The 22,166-nt window shown below is 40.6% G+C and overlaps 1 protein-coding gene across 21 annotated transcripts in view; it reads right to left on the bottom strand.

Annotated features, from left to right (window-relative positions):
* Positions 1-22,166, bottom strand: part of ptprsa (protein tyrosine phosphatase receptor type Sa) — a 248,176-nt gene that overhangs the window by 60,992 nt on the left and 165,018 nt on the right. For 12 of the 21 annotated variants that reach the window (XM_036007429.1, XM_036007432.1, XM_036007434.1 and 9 more), the window contains 6 exons: positions 14,074-14,184; positions 11,706-11,717; positions 3,358-3,627; positions 2,564-3,145; positions 1,647-1,783; positions 1,373-1,517 (listed from right to left, as the gene is read on the bottom strand). In XM_036007429.1, the coding sequence (XP_035863322.1) occupies positions 1,373-1,517; positions 1,647-1,783; positions 2,564-3,145; positions 3,358-3,627; positions 11,706-11,717; positions 14,074-14,184 (1,257 nt within the window). The remainder of the gene's footprint in view (positions 1-1,372; positions 1,518-1,646; positions 1,784-2,563; positions 3,146-3,357; positions 3,628-11,705; positions 11,718-14,073; positions 14,185-22,166) is intronic. The other 9 variants (XM_036007431.1, XM_036007445.1, XM_036007435.1 and 6 more) reach the window with 1 other exon arrangement.

Here is a 22,166-nt window from a genome sequence, read left to right as displayed (position 1 = left end):
TTTGCTGCCCAGCAATACCAAAAAGAACTGTGAAGTGGTTGTTCCAAAGCCCCAGCCCAGATGTGGGGGTACATCCAACAAGTTGCACTGGTAGAAACAGAAAATGTGTTAAAAGAAGTCTACTCCCACCGCCATGGCTCTCTTTTGTCCCAGTAAAGGTCCTCTGCCAGATAATTGACAAGTAAGGTAGCCACTCTGACAATGAATGTATAAATACATCTTTGTCTGTGACTTTCAATATTCTGTATCAGCAGGATCCATAATGACTAGTTCAAATCAGCCCCTAATCGCCTAAATCTAGTTACATGTTCAAGGTTCTTTACCATCCATATACTATTAATGTAATACATGTCAATACACAACATCATTGTTAATATTTGTTAGCTGTGTAAATCCAAAAGATACACTGTCATCCCAACAGGCCTTAACTGTAGCTACTAATATTGGATATTTGATTGGATAAGCTGTGTGTATTCTTTTCTCTACAGCTTGCACTACTGCAAGTTATTATATCACTCCTGTTATTTTTAGCTGGCTGGTTTAAATAATTCAGTTGTGTTCCTGCCATCTGTAAAATAAAATAATCAGTGCAGAACTGATATACTGGAATAAATTCAGGCAGTGGGCATTTGAGTACTTTTAGTGACTGTTTCTTTGATGGTAAACTCAACCCCAAATTCCCCATCCCCAATCCAAATACAGTTCATATGAGAGCCTTGGCGGTCTTAGAGGAGAGCTGACATGTTTTGTGTCTCTGTCACACTGAAGAAAGTGCACTTGCTGTAGAAAGAAAGAGTGAATATGAACAAAAGTGAAAGAGAAATAAAGAAACTGCCACAATTGTCAGTCCACGTAGACTTGATTTGCTTAAAAAAGTGTCATACACTCATGCATATTTGGCACCAAAGTCAGGTTAGTAAAGGTAATTCTAAAATGAATTTAGCCATTTGTAGCCTAATTTTAACCTTAACTCTCCACAAAACAAACCATTTATTATGTAAATATACCAGTCATATTGTCACATTGGGGTTAACAAAGTCAAGATCAAATGCAAAAAACACTTGTGTTTAGCAAGAATTCAACAACATGTTAGTTAATTCAGTTTGTTATGTAGTCCATCATTTCTCAAGACAGAATCTTTGAACTCTGATTATGTCTAAGAAAAACACAGTCATAGTTCAAAGGTGATGATGCAGTTGGCATCACAGAAAATAAAGTTGACAAGCTCCAGTAAAAGGAAAAAGCACATAACCTCATTAGAATTCACTTTTGTATGGGCATAAAATCATTTAACTGCTTTACTGGGGGGGGACTCTTTGTAAGCCAACCCACAAAGAGAACAGGAGAGAAGACTGAATAAAGGACTACATACTGGCTTGCAAGGTCTTCTGTGATATGTCATTGGTGAAGGCTCCAATGCCTTTGTTCGAGATGGCTGCCAGGGAGAGGTGGTACTCTGTGTTTGGGCGGAGATTTTCCACAACATATGAAGATGTGGGTCCAAATGTTTTCTTCATCTATTGGTGGAGAGTATTGTTATTGACAAGTTTGATTTAAAAAAAGTTACACAGGAATTTAATGTTGGATCATTAAGGGATGATGGACAGCTCTCACTGCACAAGGTACAGCAATTTGAAATGAATTACCTGGGTGCCAAAACTGCCTTCCATGTAGCGAAGTTCATAATTTATAATTCCTTCTTTCTCATAGGCAGCTTCCCAGGTCAGTTCAATGCTGGTATCAGACACAGCACCAACCTGGAATTTGGATGGTTGACCTGGAACTGAAGAACATAGCAGAGACATTGTTGCATCATTGCAGGTTATGTTACTACTAGAAATTGATGTTATATACAAGGGAAGGGTACAGCACAAATAGCACTGGAAAAAGGTCCTAAGAATGTGTCCATGAAGTTATTTTTCCTGTTCAGTGATTTCTTAATAAAAGAGCATATTTCTATATATACACTAACATGATGAGCATAATGAGATTTGGCATAAAATGGAAGAGGATTAAATGGTATTAAATTGAAAGGAATAGATTATCACAAAGTACAAAAGTTTGTGCCCCAGTGGCAAGCTGGTACAAAGTGCTCTATTTAGTGTGGGGTCTCTGAAGTTGGAGGTGCCTCCTTGCCCTAGCATGGATGGAGTGATTTTTCTCAGCCCTGAAACCGATTCTGGTGAGCTGCCAGATTTTGGTTCTTTCTCAAATGTGGCTGTTTTTTTATTCATACTGCCATGATCAAACTGACTTTTGTCATCATTTGGCCGCAGATGTGTGGGTGAACCTTGCATAACAGGAGAGAAAACTTGTTTCTTTGGCAGCAGGCACAGTCTGTCTAAAGTTCCAGAAAATGTGCTGTGGATGCACAAAAACAGCTGAAGATGTTCTTCATTGGTTGTCAAAGTATTCTCCTTAAGCAGAAGGCTGGTTAACAGATGTAGCATTCACCAGTTTCTGTATAACTTAATTTAAATGAACCTAACAACTTGGTTTAAACATTACACAGGTGTCTATTGTATGCACACTTTCCAGCAGAAAATCAGTTTTTTATCCTTACCTCCTTGCAGTACTTTGACATGGATGGGCTCTGAGAAGGGTCCGTCTCCTACAGAGGTGAATGCTAGGACTTTGATTGTGTATGTCTCTTGAGGAACCAGGCTCTGGATAGTGGTGATGATGCTGTCCTGGACATTATGGATCTGCCAGAGGCTCATGGGTTGGTTGTCATCCATGGTGTAATAAACGCGGTATCCCTTGATCTGACCATTGGGCTCCTCGGGCTCTTCCCAGCGCACCATCATAGTGTTTTGGGATATGATCTGGGCCTGGATGTTTCGTGGTGGACTGGCAGGGGCCTGTTCACCAGTCCGGGTTTCTACTGGCTCACTGGGAGGACCCTGGCCAATTGTGTTGACGGCTGAGACACGGATTTCATACTCCGTGTTGGGGTAGAGGCCACCAATGCTGTAACGTGTGGTGGTGATGTCGTCCACCGTCTCATACTTGCTGTCTGGGGACTTGGCCCTATACTGGATGATATAGTAAGTCACTGGGTCTGGGTTGCCCGAGTCCCAGGTGATGGTCACACTTGTGGCAGTAGTTTCAGTAACCACAGGAGTACCTGGAGGCTTGGGGAGAGCTGTTATGGTGACAAAACAGGAAGGAAAGAGGATCTCATGACAGTGACTAATTGAAGAACTTTGTAGCAAAAAAGGAAAACTTGGGAATACCTTCACAATGGACATTATACAACACACATTGTCACCACAGTTTTCTGTACATCATTTCAGACTTAACTGAAGTTACTCTTCTTCATGAGTACACCTCTTCACAAGCACAGTTATCTCTTACATTTGACAGTGATCTGCGCCACAGCTTCAATGATGCCAAGGCTGCTCATGGCCACGCAGGTGTAGTTTGCTGACTCACGGACGCTGCTCAGTTCAAGAACATTCCTGCCCACTGGCATCTCATCCTCCGGTGTCAAATCCTCTGAGTTCAGCATCCACTTGACGTAAGGCATGGGCGACCCCACCGCCACACACGTTATGTTCACACTGCCACCGGGCATAATTTCCTGACTCGTTGGTGGAATGGAGAAGCGAGGAGGCACCCGCCGGACTGGGGGAAGGCATGAGGAAGGGGAGAAGATGACAAAACAGGGAAAGGGATTTAAAAAAAAAAGAGAGAAGTAACAAGAGAGGCCGATGAAAATGGACCCTTCTCAAGGAAATACTTAACACAGAAGGTTCAACATGATACTGTACATGTGAACTGAAACACAAAATAAAAGAAGTAGACTTTTCAAAACATAAAAACAATATACAAATAAAGAGAAGGAAATAAACTAACAGAACTGCTTCAACAACAAAGTAGATTAACAATAAAGCAACGATTCATAGCAACAAGGTTCCATTGACCAAAATTTGACCCATCACAGCACAATTAAAGACACAAAAATCTATTACGAGTTTCTCATCTTTGGAACTGAACTGCTGACATATATACAACTACGGCATAACCTGATCACGAAGTATGAAGGTGTGTAGTAAAGGCCATGTGATAATGCTATCACATAAAGCCACCATGGCAACCTGGAACTTCCTGTCCTCTCAGGCACACATGCCAAACAGGAAGTAGGCCATTACAGGCTTCTCCCACAGCACAGGAAGTATAGGGTTACTGGGCTATTGACCATCTCTACAAGATCTCTAAACACATTCTAGCACAAGTTTACACTTGACCTGTCTCTTCTACCTAGATGTCTTAAAGATGAGAAACTTTAATCAGATTTTTGTGGTTTAGGGTAGATCCACTGGACAAAGCCTTATTAAGATCTGACACGGTTCCATTGATAGATGCAGCTATCAGTTTCACAGACAGCATGCATAAATAGACCGAGATAAATTAGGAGTAAATGATAACAAAATCAGATATAAAAATTGAGATAAAATGCATTGAGGAATATAACTGAAGGGTCGCTAGCATGCCCAGACAAAAGACGATTGGAGAGGAAAGAAGAAATACAAGATAGAGGATAAAGCATCTGAGGAGAGGAGAGGAAGAAAGGGAACAGAGGAGCAAAGAGTGACAGAGGAAGAAAAGGAAAGGGGAAGGTTTGGAGAAGGGTGAAGGGGGGGTCACCCACTTCAATGCTGTGTAAACTTTGTTTTTCTCCAGCAAATGTGACAAAATGTGATGGTGGCACATTGTCACATCGCACTCCCAAATAACACAAAATAAGTATTGAGGAACAAGGTGTGTGCCTAGAAATACATAGAAAAAAACTAGTAGTTGTAGCTAGAGAGGCTACTATCACAAAGTGTTGGAGTCAAGAAACAGAACTGGATTACCAGGGAGTAGAAATCCAGAGAACAAGAAAGAAAGACTGAGGGAAAGGGAAAGAGAAAGGTAGATGAATAAGGGCAGAATGACAGCTAAGAGAGGGAGACTGGGAGGACCTCAAAACTCATGGATAGGAGTTGAGTGAAAGGAGGTTGATAATGAGTCGGAGACGCAGAGGAAGGGCGTGAAAGGTATTGTGTACTTGCATGTGTGTGTATGTGTATATACATAGATGTATATATTTCCTGCGTTGGTATAGGCATGAGTGTGCGTGTGTACAGTATGCAAGAGTTAGAAAGTGAAAGAGTATGAGTTAGCAAAAACACTGTGTTCATGAGAGGCATCCCAGCAAGCACTTGACAAAGAGTGTCATGCAAGAGGTGGTTCAACACTAAATAAGCACAACATTTTCTAAGTCTTATAAAATGCAGGATTTCTCTTGCCTATATAAATCTAAGGTGAGCGACATTTGGATTTGTTCTGCCTAAGCCAAGATGAGGTGGAGAATTGCCCATATTGCTGTTCGGTCAAACGCCAGAATTCCAACATATATAATCATAGGAGAAACAAACATTTTACATGCCTGATAGTCCGGTACCACTTTGTGCTGAGGGAAAACTCTCTTCTGGTACATTAAAAATGAAATATTAAGACTTTAACTTGTTTCAAACAAACGTATTTAGATTTTGAATTCACCAAAAAGATACAGACAACATATGGACTACTAGAGGTCTATAACATCCATGTGTCACTATTTTAAACGGCTTTTCAACAATCGCTGCAAACAAAAGTATCTACATCTATTTAATGTCAAATTGTTTGTTGGGATGCAAAGAAGGTCAAAGAGAGATAAGCCAAGTAGTGCAGATGTAGAAGTAAAAAATGATGAACTCAATGGAAGAGCTGATTTAGAGACAGACAGATAGACAAGACAGGAAAGACAGGGACGAGAGACAAGCCACGAGGCAGAACAAAACAGACTCAAGCAGCAAGACAGCAGACACGAAGACAGACAGAGGGAGACGGGCAGACAGACAGTGACGGATGAGCACGCAGACATACTGTACAGTACGCAAAGGGGAGGGGGAGGGGTTTGGGTTGTCGGAGAAAAGGAAGAAGGAGGAGGAGGAGGAGGAGGAGGAGGAGGAGGAGGAGGAAGGCATAAGTGGGGGATAGAATAAGGAGACTGTGGTTCTAAATCAAATCAAAACAAAACAAAAGAAAAAAAGACCATGGCTCAAAGTGGGTTTGGAGGTCTCACACACTGGGGCTTAAAATCAAGAATCAACTACACCTCCCCTTCTCCCTGCCTTTAACATTGCACCTCCATGCAAATGTAACTTGGGAAGTCTTAGGGTGGGCGGATGTGAGGTGTGTGTGTGTGTGTGTGTGTGTGTGTGTGTGTGTGTGTGTGTGTGTGTGTGTGTGTGTGAGGACTGAGGGGAAGATTTAGGGGGGAGACTGAGAAGGGCATCAAGGATAGGTAGCATTCCAAAATACACCGTGTCGATTCAAATGGGATTCATATGATCGTTGCATGGGACACTTTCACTTTTTCCGACAAACTAAGGGCACAAATATCACCTACACACACTCTGAGGGGGTTTTTACCAGATAAATGACATTTACTGACCTGGGCGCTTAAATAATCACTTCTCTGTACTACTCTACATGCATCCTGTGAGTCCTGTAATTCACTGTTAATGTCAATTTTATTACTACCTTGGACAAGACAAGACCTGACCTTGAGGGCAAATACTTCATCACTGACCTTTGAGGAAATGCTTTTTTGGGGTACACGAACTTACCACGAAAAATAGACAATAGCAGATTCAAAGAGTCTGTCCTTAAAATAAATTTCCATGTATTAGAATCAACGTAAAAAACACAATCAAAGAATCATAACCTGTTCTGCCCTAAACTGACAGTACAAAAATGTAATTACTCTAACCAATGGGACGCATGAACTTTTGGTTGAGATCGCATGCTTTGTCTCAATGTGTAATAGGATAGTTAGGAAGTCCAAATGGGAAGTACTCTAAAACACATGTTGAACCGGAAAAAAGGCAAAAAAGCATATCATATAGTTACAGAAAATATATTTCTGCATTCTAATTTGTCAAAAAAAGCCTTACTGAACAACAAAGGTGAAAGGGCAGCCCATTCCTCACATAGACATGCATGAGTGTGGCTATGGCATGAGTGACATACCCAGGTGCGCCCCCATCCACTTGGGCAGACACCAGGGAACCAATACAATCCAAAAATGTCACCCAAGCCCATCCAAGCATGCCATTCATTCCCAAGTATAGCATTGTTCCAGACACTCACGCACAAAATGAAAGTAAATAAATAAAACTGGACAGATCCACAAAAATAACTAAGTCCGAACAGCATAGACAGTACCAGAGTGCAGCTGTGTTCAACAAAGAGGTATGCATCAATACTATTAGATGTTTTTCAGCTATGATTTGTCTCTGCTTGAATTTTGCTTCCAATCCAAAAGAATGGTAACAACTAAATAGGGCGAACAGGTTCCGTTTTTAGTGGAAATGTCCAATCAAAGTGTGTCTGATGTCTCTTCTCTCCGTGGGGCTCAGGTCAGCCAATGGACCGGAAGCGGAAGTGGCTGAGTGAATGAGGTTTCTCCACAGGAAGATGTCTCTGTTCACCTCTGAGTACCTACTCTATAGTACACTGTCAGGGCAATGTAGGAACTACTGTAACACCAGCCACCTACCAAATTCTGGTACCTTTTGGCTGTGGCCTGCCAGTAAAATCACTGAGCCAATACACAAAAACTTCCTTTCTTAAAGTCTTCATAGCATTGGGGCACACACAGATGATAGGCAGTCTACCTGTCAACAGAATGACCAGTGTGTCTGAGGCTTGAATACATTTAATCTTTGGTAACAGAAGATCAAGAGCTCAAGGTCAGTTGATGCTACATCACATTACACTTATCTTGGGAGAAACAACGATACATCTTAAAACCCAGTAGACACGTTGGGAAACAACATTAACTGTGTCTAAATATCAGTATGACATGCAAACTTATCACTGCACTATCATTAGCTACGACATACTACTACTATGACATGATTGGATGTTCAAGTGGACAGTGTAACTCTGACATGCCAACAATCCAGTAAGCTCGCAAATGCTGTGTATGTAAGTGTAGTATGCTATCCTACCCTTAAAATGTAGTGCCAGTGAATCAAAGAAAATTAAGAATCCCAATTGCATGGACAGGCTCCTCATTCACAGAGAGCAGGAGCCCAGCCGGCCCATTTCGAATTGAGAGATAATAAAACAAACATATACCTTTCATTTGGACTACTAACAACATATAATCTTGTTTCAAGCCCCAATGTGGAGAGAAAGACAAGAAGCCTTACAGTGGACGAGGTGAAAGCAGTCGAGAGAGAACGCCAGAATACTGCACTAACTCTAATAGTGGGCGGTGTTGTGGAGGGATTTGTGCCAAAAAACAGAGGTCAGAAGGTGGACATTATCGGCCATTTTGGTGAGGCAGTTTTTGCTGCCCCAAAATGAAGGGGGAAGCCAAAATAATGTGCAGCCTTTAGTGTCACCTTGAAGCTGAGATTACACCCTCTTGCTGCCTGAGGACACAGGCGCAGTATGGAGATCCTTTAGTCACACTTGCTGGGTGAGGCCTACGGCATTTACATATAAGCCACGGGGGTCGGCCCGTATTAACATACCTTGGCTGCGCCAATGCTAAACAGTCACTATTGGTGGCTCATCAAAATGGAAATTATAACCTTAAGAAAACTGACAGAAATCATGGCAGGCGTATCTAATAATAGTAAGCAGCAGATTGAGGGGATTTCAGAGTGTAAGACTTTTTTTCTATTGTCTTACAGGTAGATGACAAGCAGCCAAATGGTACCGCAAGCATGTCCCCTCACTGTGGTGATCCCTTCAGTGAATATTATCATAAACATTGAGAAAGGGAGTGTATTCACATATTTGCATGAGAATAGGAGGTAATGAAACGTTTGTTTTGTATAAAAAAATAAATGCACATCAGATGGCAAGAAGAATTTTTTGAGGGGTGGTTATAAACTTCAGGACTCCTTGAGACAAACATCTAATAGAGTTGGCAGGATTTTGCTTTGGCCAGTGAGAACATAAGGTGTAATCTAGCTTTCTTTCCCAACGTTACACACAAATGCATAGCAGGACATGCAAGCACATTCAAAATCAGGCAGATACCTTTGTAGGAGGGCAAACATGCACATGCATACATCACAGCGCAGTCTTTCTGCATCAGTGTTATTCTTAAGACTTATCATTTGATATAAAAACCCAATGTAGACATTGTCAGGCTTTCATTATTCTCGGTTTCTTACAGTGGGATTGTGCCATGCTTTGTGGACACTATTATGTGGAGGGCAGCAATGACAGATTATTGATTGGCGGCTTTCACGGACTCAACTGTTACAATTACTGAGAAAAAGTAATTTGATAGTCAATTGGTGCATAGAGTTGGAATTAAAACTTTAATTTGTGTCTGAGATAACTGCTAAATCAGAAGAGATTATTATATATATATTTGTCTAATGACTTTCCTTAGGGACAAATGATTTGGCTGTTGCAATGGAATGAAATATATCTGCTATATTCAGCATCTTCAGAAAGGAAAACACTGACTACCATTAAATATTCTTTTGAGGGGGTTTCTCTTACTAATATCTTGGGGCTCAGTGAGGCGTGAGGCTCAAGTAAACTCACCTTTGATGTATGAATGTGTGTGTGAATAGGTGAATTCAATAGAGGCAAATTGTAAAGCGCTTTGTCCGGTAAGCTTTAAAAGCACTATAAAAATGCAGTCCATTTAGCATTTAAACTCTTGACAAGCAAAAAACTCAGGAGTTAGTCACAAATGGCAAGAAAAAGAGAAAAAAAGACAATCAAATTCTCTTGTTGGCTTGCACATACTTAGTAGGTAAATAGCAACTGTCAAGGTGCCCTTAAGCAACATACGTTTGGGCTCCAAAGTTGCCAAGAGCAAAAGACTTCAAATGTGCAGATTCTAGTGGTAAATTTGGTGCAGCATGTTGCATGTTATTATATCAAGGCTGCCAAAGCATGGGAGTTAATTCTGTTTGCTGTTGGAGCAGTAGTCAGTTTTAATATGTCTTTCAGATACTTTACAGAGATCAGTCTAATCTCCTAGAGATCAGCACACTTTGACAGCCGCATATACAAATACTCCCACTCTCAGAGGAGACTGATATGGGTGGAAGTGTGTTCACTCTTCTATCTGAATAAATGATATGCCTGATCTGCACAGACTTGTTAAGCCATATGTAATACTAGCCAAAAAACGTGGTTGCTTTCCAAAAATAGGTTTGTTATGTATTCATAAGACTAGTAGAGCCATTAAAATGTACAGGCAAGCAGCAGCAGGTGACATGATATACAGTATAGATCGGATTCATTGGATATGTCTTGGAAAAACTGGTGCACATGCTGATGTGTTGACATTTAGGTGGAACCTCTTAAGAGAGGAGGGGAAGGTGGTCCAAGCCAATTGCAATATAAATCACTGCTTGCATTGATCTCCAATTCATTTAGCAATTTCATCCCCTTTATTGTGTGAGGAATACAGTATGAATACTTAAAAAAAGTAATTACTGTGTCCTGTTTTAATCCAGTTTCAGAATCATCATTACTTTAGTCACATCAACCTAAAAATCAATTGTCTTCTATAAGTGTGTGTGTGTGTGTGTGTGTGTGTGTGTGTGTGTGTGTGTGTGTGTGTGTGTGTGTGTGTGTACAAGGGAAGGAGGGTTTTTGAATAATAAATTATAATTTGATTGAGTGTCATGACTGCGAGGGAATGCAAACAGCAGTCACTCAACGAAACCAATCACATCTAGCTACCGCCATTTGACAATAAAAGTATCTTTGAGCACCCGCTAAGCAACAGCAAATGTGATGTTGAAGTCATTATATTGTTATTGATCCACATGGCACTGTAAATGGCATCCCTTAATGGCTGCCTGAAATCACCACGGAACCCAATCAGGTCTAATTTTTTCAGTAATGGATCGCTATAAACAAGATGACAGGAACACTGGCTGTATACACACTTATTATTTCATTCGGCATTTGCATTGGCACTCCGAGAGTCAAGAAGCAGAGCAGCATCATTGTGAAAAAGAAACACAAATCTCACAAACAAATTAACCACAAAGGGACAAACATTTTTAACAGAAGTAAGTTCAGGAACAGAACTGAAACAAAAGGAAACACACACAAACACAATACCATAATCACAACACAAAAACTTAAACTAAATAAAGGAAAGCCAACAAATCAGGTTGTATCAGGGAAAACACTAGTTGAGAAACCAAAGGAAGAGAAGGAAACAATTGAACAAAACACAGGGAATGCATTAAGAAAAAGACCAACACGGCCAAAGGGATTCTGTACAGGCATGCAAGCGCAGTTACATTCTCCCATCATGCATCTGGTTCTGTTATTTCCACGTGCTGGGTTTCCATGCCAACACATGCAAGAAAGCCTTTAGGTGCAGAAGCAATACCAAAGGATGCAAAACGAGAAAAGGCCCCACAATGCAAACATAAAAGTAAATTAACAAGACCCGAGCTAATCGGGTTTGCTTTCATCATTTCTTCCTTGGAAATAAAGATACATTTCTTCCATAATCATTTAGCAGTTTGGATTAACTAATTAGTATTGCTTCAAATTAGTAATGAATCGAGCTCTGTAATAGGCAAATACAGCTAAAAATTTTCAACATGTTGAATTTTTTTTTCAAATGCGGGTTAAAAAAAGTAAAAAAGAAAAAACACACCAACCTTCTCGAAGCTCTGAGGGATGTAAAGGGGTTGATGCAGAACACAATGACATGAGGAGAAGAGAAAAATAGGGGAAACACAGAGAGAGTAAAAAAAGCCACCTCAAGGTGTTTAGCTGCAGCTACATTTCCCTCTTCTTTAATCCTTTTTTCCTCCTTTTTCCCTTGCCCCTGCTATCAGTGACACCCGTCTTTGAAAGTACACTTGCCTGCCCCCCCTCCCCACCACCCTTAAATAAACTTTGAACCAAAACAATCAGATACACCCCAGTGGCCGCACTGTCGTCTGGTAAGAAAGAAATAGTGAGGCGCCACTAGAGTCAAATCAAGTGTACCATACTCATAATTTAAAATTTCACAAGCTCCTTATAGCCACAAGGAGAGGTTCCTGTGGTGGCTGTATTTGCTTTTGTTAGAGAAGGAAACCAAATAAAGAGAAAATAAAGAAAAACTAATGAGAGATAGAAAAGAAAAAAAGACACAGTTTGGGCTGAAATTAGCAGCTGCAGTTCAAGACAGTTACAGTAAATGTTGTTAGAAGCCAATCAGAAGCACAGTAATTATGGTTTCTGTTTGGGAAGTAGGCTCAATCTTCCTGGGTATGGCATGTCCCAGATACAATTTAGGATTGTTATTTTGTTTCTGAATATTGATCTCTACCACAGCTGCTAATCTCGAGTGCATTTCGCTTTGTGAACAAAACATAGTCAACATCAAGTATCAGAATTGATTGACAAAAGTTAACTGAAAACAGACAAAGGTCGACACCATCAAGCAATAACAAGTGTGTTACATAGTGTGAAAGTACCTGACTAAATATGACCCTTGTGTAGCCTTTTAAAAGCATGCTGATGGAGCCAGTGTTCATGGAGATCACATGAATTATTGGAAATGATATTAGGGTATATCTGTGTGGTTTTGACCAAAGGAACTACTAATTATCCCAATGCTGTGTCAACAATGTGTTCCCATTATTGCTATTTAATGATCCCTGTAGAGCTCTTGACTGTAATGAACCTTTTAACTCCCACGGTGCTGTATGTGACAAAAGTGGATAGCTACTTGACATTAAGTGTCACTGCATCACAGTGGAGACAGCACGAGTCTCCAGGATGAATGCTGGCAAAAAGACGCACTAATCTTGATGAACCATTTTTTACCTTCTAACAGTTGAATTTTTCTTCCTTATGCTGCTACTTCACAGGGTATGATAATAGCAATAATAATGAAAAAGCAGCTCCCTGACCCATTTTATAATGTCAGGGTAATGCATTATTTATTGGGAACAAAGTTATTTGGTACACAGCAGAGGGAACAAACTGAGTAGATACCGAGGCATCTTTATTTAATATGCACAATATAAATAATACATGTCGAAAATGCATCTGCTTCAATTTATCAGAGCTCCCTCAACAGGGATACATTGTCATTTAGCATTAGTGGTAGAGGGTAGGCCTTTGTCTTCATTGCATGTTTCCTATGAAACTCAACATTCTCTGTGACTGATTGTTTTTCATATCTTCATGTTGCTGGAACATGCCAGCCTAAATTACTGCTGACTGTAAAAGGCTTTAAAGATAATACCCCACAGCAGAAACAGGGGAGTACTATGGATTTATGCTCCAGAACACCATGAAGAAAAAGTAGAGGAAGTGCACTATTTATAATCTATGCAATGGAGCATTCTTTTTGTAATACAGAGCAACTGACTGCGTGAAGAGTCCTTTTCTATTAATTCACCACAAGGAAATCCTGTTACCCCCCAAACTGCAGAAGGAGAAGGAGTTTAGATTTTGATTGGTAGGCATTAATACCTCGCCACCCAATCAAAATCAAGACTTACCGTTGTGTTCCTGTACCTGAAAAAGGCTAATCAAAAAGAAGTCCTTTCTGACTCTTTTTGGGTTCCATAACTTTGACGGAGGGGGAGACATTTTATCGGGCACACAATTACAGGTAGAAGGCGTCTTACAACTGATAGTAAAAGACATACGGCTTGTTGTGCTACACATTTCCTTCCGAGCGAGTAGGGGAGGGCATTCAAAGACAAAATGGAGCATAACATCATAACAGAGAAGAAAATTAGTTGGTCAATTATAGTTTTACATTTAGAAGTTTCAGTGCAAATGAAATTACATTTGTGGGCAGGCAATACTATCAATGTTAAAAGATGTATATTACTCTGGTAATACTGTTTTGCAAAACACATTTTGTGCAAATATAGCTGTGCTAGAATGGAAGCAATTATCATGTGTTAGGCTCAACAGTAATGCCACTTAAAGCTGAGCTGCACTGTTCAGACATTTAAGTTAGAATGGGTGAATGCTTTTATTTTTTTGGCCTGGCTCTGAGGCCGGGTTGCTCCCTACCTCGCACATAAAGGTTAGCAGGGGACGAGTAGCGTACGCCTTCCACATTTGACGCCACGCACTCATACTTCCCCTGGTCTGTCTCCTCGCTGTTCTCGATCTGCAAGGCACCTGGTGAATCACAATATGCAATAAAAACAACAGGGGAGGGAGGGAAAGAGAACAAGAGAGAAAGAAAGAGAGCAGGGAGAATGTGATTAGTCGACTTGTCAATGACAGACAATCAGACAATCTTCTTAATGCAAGGTATCTTGAATTTCTCAGGACCATTTTGTCAACAACTGTTTATCTCTGCAATGCTAATGCTAATTGTCATGACAAACTGGGTTCCTCTCCAGCCACAGTCATCCCCAGATAAAAGGCGGAGGAAATAAATACATAAAAAGGTGGACTGAAACAGGCACACTAGGTTTGTGGCTATGCTGGTGTATGCAACTCATGTCAGACATAAGATCTCTTTTAAAAAGCCATGAGGACAAAGTAATGATGCAAGTGTGATGAAAGGTAATGGAGAAGGGTGGTGAGATGGGCCTGTAAACTGAGTGAGACTAACAAATCGCCCTTTGCATAGCACTCCCCAAGGGACAGTCTGCGTGTGTTGGGGGAAAAGGGGTCATGGGAAAATACCTAGACATGTAGTTCATGTACAAATTAACACTGGCATGGTACATAATGCAGCAGCTCAGCCACACTGTATATTAACCACTCAAAGCATTACAAACTGTGTGATAACTACTCATGAGAATAAAGATGCATCTAAGACTTACATTACATATGGTATATTTTTAGGTATAAGGCTTTATTTGAACTCCTTACGGCATTGTAGGGCTGTTCCCTCTTAGTCGATTAGTCGACTAATCGGTCGTTTTGGTCTTAGTCAACTTAGATTTCTTTAGTCGATTAGTCATGTTTTATGCTTTTTTTCATGCTGAATGACTTATTTCCAAGAAACGTACGAGCACATCTCTGGCAAACACAAGAATTAAAGTGGTGCTTTTGCATGACTCTTTGCGGAGAAACTCAGATTTACAGATCTGTCGATTAAATCAACTAATCGATTAGTCGATACAATTGAATGAGTGTTAGTCGACTAAGAATTTCTTCAGTCGAGCACAGCCCTAGGGCATTGTGTTTCAAACTGACTGTATATATTATCAGGTGTTAGATGTTGTCTCTAGTATGTGCAAAGAAACTCAACCTAAATGCATGGCAACGGCACAGAAAAAAGGGCTTGGGGGACGGAGGTGAAACAACGGGCGTCAGATCATTCCTCGTTACAGTGCTGTTGACGGCACTTCCTGATGATATCATTAAGGCTTCTGGCTGGCTCAGCAGACAGATTGCAGCCCAGGCCTCCCTGACAAACACAGCACCATCGCTCGTTAGCGTTTAGCCAGGAAACATCAATACGCCAGCCGCTGCCCAGGAAGCTTTGTAATATACAATAACCTACTCCATCACATCAAGCGGAGGGAACACAATGTTGTACAAAGCTACTATTCTGGAACATTGGTCTAATAACACTGCCACAAATGAGACCACTGATTCTGTTTAATTATAAAGATTAGTCACGCTTACACCTTGTCCACGGCCTAGTACTCTTAGAATATTTTACAGCTTGGAGTCAGTACATAGATATCTACTCTTAGAAAAAGAAAACATACCTGAAGCTTCAACAATCTATACTCTATTTTTTTTCCGTTCTCTTCATTTCCCTCTACAGCTCAGATCATCCTCATCCCCCAGAGGGAGCCATTTCTGGCAGATAGCTTATAAACCAAATGAAAATGTCTACCTGCAGAGTGCAGGTGGTGGAGTCTTCGCTCTGTGTTTATGCATGGAATCTGATTTGGATGTGTTTGATGTGCGCTTGGAAAAGCAAATGCCAGCCTGGTGGCAGGTGGCTTGGAATGTGCTCAGAAGCCTACTGCCTCAACACGAGGGAGACCATAAAGTAAGGACTGTGTGAAGTTCAACTCCAGGTGGACGGTTCCAGAAAGCTCTGCCAGCGGCTCGTCAGCCTCGGCCCCTGTGCTGAATTCTAAAATCGTTGGAAGGCTGAAGTTGATGCAATATTTTTCAATGCTTCAAAAATTATGCTGAAGGGCTTTTGTTGACTGTTACCAAACAGTCAAATCAGAAGAAATATTCTATATTTCATATGCTTTTTTAATTCTGTGTGTGCCAACTGCTGAAAGTCTGCAGGTCCAAATGCTTCCAACAAATACAAATGTCTTTGTGTAAAAAATAATGATTAACCCATGTCATTTGAAGGTCAACAAAACACAACTTCCAACATGCAGAGGGTGACAGATAATGAGCCAAACAAAATTAATTGAGAGCCAATTAAAACCAACATTGGCTGCTGTGAATTGAACCTCCTGGCGGAGGGGGGAGAGAGAGAGAGAGAGAGAGAGAGAGAGAGAGAGAGAGAGAGAGAGAGAGAGAGAAAAAGAAATAGTGTTTGAGTGGATGGAGGGAGTTTCATCTGTTCCTTTCTATCTTTGGTTGAGAAGGTTCCTCGCTAGGTGGCATTATCTATTGTTTTCAAGCCCCTACTGGCTTCATTACATATTCTAGCTATTATTCAGTGGAGCTGTGAAGAACACATAAAGACTCCTTCCGCTGGCGGAACACAGAGAGAGGGAGAACAATTGAGGTAGGAAAAAAGCGAGGAAGAAAAAAGCAGGGAGGAGAAGCAAGAAGGAGAGATAGGAGGGGGCGAGCCAAAGGAAGAAAGAAAAGGAAGAGGAGCACAGAGGAGGAGGAGGAATGGACATTTATTCTTATTTATATATAATATTCCTAATTTCTGTCTTAAACTTGTCATTATTATTCTGTCTCAAAATTGAAACCTTAAGTTTGACTCTTGTAACTAGATTGACATTCTTACCCTTGTGAAAATCTTGGCGAGTAATGATTTATCTTAAAGTGAATAAAAAATTAAAAAAAATGAATAACAACAACATACTGATACATTTAATTGTACACACCGGATACAATAAAATCTGTGTGAACAAATTTATGTTTGATGAAGGAAGCCCAGAATGAGAGGGACAGAAAAGATAAGGGAGAGAGAGCAAAAGAAAAATCACAACTTCATTCTATTTTGAGAGGCTTTATGCTCCTCTCTGTCAGATTCACACATAATGGGGATGCAATATCCTGCTGGTGTTACATGTGCTGTTCCACATTGTGTGAGTTGCATATCTCTTCTGTCCACTTCGACATTTCCACTCTCCTCATATATTTTCCTCTAGTCCGAGCTTTGTCTTTTGTTACCTCAAAGAAGTTAACTTAAATTAATCTATCATATTAAACCTATAGTGCACAACTATTTTATATTAATGAACATCCGTTACAGTACACCCATTGCCAAATGAGTTGATACTAAGCTAATTAAGCCTATCAGCTCCACAAAACTCTCTCTGTATTTCGCAGTATAGCTATGTTTACAAAATGGTGTAGTCCCTCACATACTTTGTTTGGTGACCAGGCAGTCAATTTAAAGCCAGATAATATTAGAATTTAAAGATAACAGACCTCTAAGATCTTTTAACATATAAATCCAAGCAGACCCTCTTTGATGATCCATCTCAAGCCGCAGAAAACACGTGCATGTGTGCACCCAAAACAAACTCCCCCCTTCAAAACCTTTGTCACCAGCATGTGTATTTTTCCTACAATTTCCTCTTGTGTGTGTGTTTTTTTTTTTTTAATATGACTGCACTGTTTTGCATAATTGCACTCGGTCTACCATGTCAGCCTGTGGCTCATCAGAGCGTGAGTGGCCATTGGAATTTTTTTTTTTTTTAAATCAGGAAAAGAGGAAAACGGATAGGGATGAAATAAATGCTAAAAATAATTTTTCACAAGCACAATAAAAACCACATACCCAGTCGGTTCAAACATTGGGCGTTTGCTGATAAAGACTTGCCTAGCGACAAACTGTGTCGCTCACAAAATGGCCTGACTGTGCTTATTAAGTGAATACTATATGGGGCCTAATGGCATGTCTTCCCTGTCTTTAGCTATGACATCTTATCACAAACATAAACCAACAAAAAACTTTTTTTTTTCGGATTTCATTCAAAAACATGAAAAACAGTTCATAAAAGTTGACTCCTCTGCTTGCCAAGATATGGCATGATCAATAAAAAACATGGCTCATTTAAATTTATATGATATCAGCACAGTTTGACTGTGTCGACTGATTGTTTAAGACAGAAAACCAAAACAAATGCGCTTAACTGTGGGTTTAAATGCATGGTACTAAAGTGCCAGTGACTAGATTTTATTACATTACATTGTAAGCATTTAATTTCAACTGCAAGATTGACCTGCAATTAGTGAGTGACTACTACTTTACTTGCTACTTAATCTTGCTCAATGACCCTTTAAAAAGGACAAATGAATGTTAAAGGACATTATGTAAGCTGTTGCAGGTATTGAACCTGAGACCTCCACTTATAGGTCACACCGACCATCCGTAAAGCCCAGCTTGTGCCGCCCCTGCTAAGTAATAATTCATGTTTTTCTGGGTCAGAGGAGAAAATATTGGTGCCATTTCTTTCTTTGTGTCCTGCTCCATAATGTATGATCCACCAGTATGATCCCAAAGAAGAAAAAACAGTGGCTACAGTTGAGGCAAATAAAGTCCCTGATAATAATGACTTCACTTTCATGTGGACTAATTAGTCTCCATTTCAGTCAAAGTGACCCTCCCTGCTCACCAACACGCTCAACCTCAAATCTCCACTGCTACCCACTCCTGGCTGTCTTGCAGCATGTTCACTGCCTTCATCTATTCCGTAAAGAAGACTGTAATGGGCAGTGGGTCTGGGACATTTGTCCCAGCCATGACAGCTGCCCTGGTTAACAGCGCTGCATGCCGCAGGCTGATCTGATGAGGAGCGTTGAGGTGCCAAGGTGTAATAACAAAGAAGACTGCCTGGGTAGAGTTCAACAAATACAATTAATTTTATATAATAATTTTAAAGGCCAATTCAGATTCTGGAACAGACATTTTCGTACCAAAGCTGTTCAAGGCAGTTAGTTAGTGTGAGCAGTCTTCGGTACGTTAACAAGTCATCATTTTCTTTCCAAAATGAAGCGAAACTGAGATGTTTCACTATGTTTAAACTATAACAGTTATTTGCAGGTTTTCAATGCCCTTTCTGTAGCTGTACTGTAGACGAGCACGAAATATATCAGAAAATGTCTCATTTTTAAAACAAAACAAAAACATGAATATTGACAAATCCATATTTAGTTCTGGCTTTAGACGGCAAAAAGCGTAAGGGTGGGGGAGATCTGAAAAAAGACAGCGATGGGGTGGAAAGAGAGTCTCATTTATGAGAAGTGCGGTGTGCAATAGGGAGAGAGAGAAAGAAAAAAGAAAAAACCAGAGAGGGGTAGGAGGAAGAGTTGAATAGACAGACAAGCACAGAAAAACAGAAGGACAGATGAGGAGATGAAAGAAAAGCATGGAGGGGCAAGCATGGATGATTAATTTCAGAAAGTGCCTGAAGCCGTGGTCTACCCACCCCCGTCGCTGCTTTGTAGCAGCTTTGCCATGTGTACCCCCCCCCAGTCCCATTTGTGTAATTCAATTAGTGTGCTCCAGCGGGCCTTGATTGATTTGTTTAGGCGATCAACAAAATGGCTGGCCAAGTCTCACTCTTTCTTTCCCTCCCTCTAGCTCTTTCCACAGCCCACTCAGGCCTGCCGGTGGCACACTGTTCTTTTCATCATTTTATCTCTCATTTTCAGTTCATGTCTTTCATTAGTCTCTCATTTCTCATCTCCTCTGCTGTCGTTTCCTCACGATCCTCACATCCCAACGCTGCTCACGTAAGCCCTACTACAGTGCAATTAAAACCCCAAATTAGCACCTTACTGTATAAGTGGATAGACAGACACTCAAAATAATATTTCCAGTACATGAATTAAACTCACTGACGTGCACAGAAGAAGATACAATACCTTAAGCACACTTAATGATTCAGGAGGAACTGTTATATACAAAAATATTTCTACTAATACATTACTAAAACTATTAAGATTCACTATCATAAAGCCATTAAAATTACTGTTAAGTGATGCACTTTAAAATTGTGAAATGTTGTCAGGCCAAAGCTGTCCTGGTAGGTACAATGCAGCTGAAGTTAAAAAACAGCAAGCACACTGGTGTTTAAAAGTTTCACACCATGTTTGTATTTTCACATCATCATTATCACATCATGTATAAAGTAGTATCCCACTTCACTGGCTGGTGTATTTACACGTTGTGCTACAGCTGGTTCAGCAGGGTTCCATACAACAATTTTGCAGTTGTTGAATTGCTGAAAATCAATTCAAATACTGTACCTCTTGTGACTACAGAGGGCGACTACTGGGCGACAATGTGTGGACAGTTAAGGATTTCAGTTATGAACCCGCAGTTTTAATAATCACACAATGGAGATGACAGCCAGTTTGGAAATGCGGCTGCCAAGTATAGAAATGCCCTTATCTCTCTGTCTCCCTTTCCTTCTGTCTGTATCCTGTCACTCGGGCACGCTCTGCCACCACCCCAAGGTCATTATACTGTGATCGCACCAGCATGGGGCCATTGTTGTCAATGCCCATCTGGTGGCTTGTAACGCTCCCATGAAATCAGTAATGAAGCAGGTAGGGAGTCCAGCTACCTTTCTACCTATCGCTTACCTCTAGGCCAGCACCTGGGTGGCTTTGTATGGAAGCAAAATAAATGCAGATTTTACATTTTGGGAATCAGCTCTCACATGGGAAGCTGTGACGCTGCTTTGAGTGACGCACATTGTGACTTCTGAGATTGACAACTCCTCTACTCTGTAACTCTCTCTGTGCTCCACATTATATTAGACTACTTTTTATTTTCAAACCGATCTTAGCTTTTGTAGCCTCCAGACACTCACAGCTAACGCAACCATTGTAACCTGTGGTACAATGATTTGTGTTAACGGTTCAGACTGTCGCGTGCTAGTAATAAAAGTCGTCAAATGGTTCAGAATGCTGCAGTTATTTCAACAAAAACCAGAACATTTGCCCATCTTACACCAATTTTAGCTTACACTCTAACCCATTCATTGGTTTTGTCAGATAAGACAGATCAGGTGCTTCTGATGACTTACAAATATAAGATTCTAAATGGGCATGTCCCTTCATACCGGTTTGATATCCTAAAACTTTACATTCTGTCACATGCTCTCCGCTCTGTTCACAAAGTTAAAAAGAAGTCAGCAGGCTGCAGGGCATTTCCATATCCCTATTGTGCCACCTTCCTCTGGAATAACCTCCCTGCTGACTTCAGTCCGTCTCTTTTGATACCTTTATATCCAAATTTAAAACTGATCTTTTTGCCTTAACTTTCAGTTGGTTGCTTGTTGTTTTTGTTTGTCTTCAGGCCTTATACCTATTACGATTGTCCTTCTGGCAGCTCAGTCTAAATTAATCTATAAAGCTAGTACTTATGATTCATGTTTTTTCTGCCGACGTGACTACTTTTTGAAAGCCACAGTATCTCGCTCTGTTTGTTTGTTGTCCCACAAACAGAGGCGCATCCAGTTTTTCTCTCCTCCCTAGCTCTCTCCCCCTATTTTCTCCTCCATGTCCTCTTTTTTTCACTCAGGCTTCTCTGTACTGAACCATTGGCTGTCCTAGGACCTCTCTCTCTCCACTGGCTGACGATGCCTCAATCCAGGAGATTCAGCCTCTCCTCCTGTCTCTCACTCTGCTGTGTGCATGTTGTCTTGTCTCTTCTCCTATCTGTGTGAATGAACTGCCTCCTGTGTGTTTTTTGGCGAGCTTTTCCTTATCCGAATTGAGGGTCTAAGGACAGGGTGTCGTATGCTGTACAGATTGTAAAGCCCCTTGAGGCAAAGTTGTAATATCTGGCTATATAAATAAAACTGATGTAAAATGACTCAGCAGTAGGACAAGTGGTGTCCAACCTAAAGAAATGTTTTCATAAAGGCTTAATTTTCTGGAGTGGAAGAGTCAACTTAAAATAGATGAAAGTCTGCATTAGTGTGGACATGCACCTTGGCAAACAAACAATTTGTATCCTTCTC

The sequence above is a fragment of the Sander lucioperca genome, chromosome 11 (genome assembly GCF_008315115.2).
Source record: "Sander lucioperca isolate FBNREF2018 chromosome 11, SLUC_FBN_1.2, whole genome shotgun sequence".
In the NCBI taxonomy this organism is placed as follows: Eukaryota; Metazoa; Chordata; class Actinopteri; order Perciformes; family Percidae; genus Sander; species Sander lucioperca.
The sequence above is the reverse complement of the archived record's forward strand: the minus strand, read 5'-3'. Positions and strand labels throughout refer to the sequence as shown.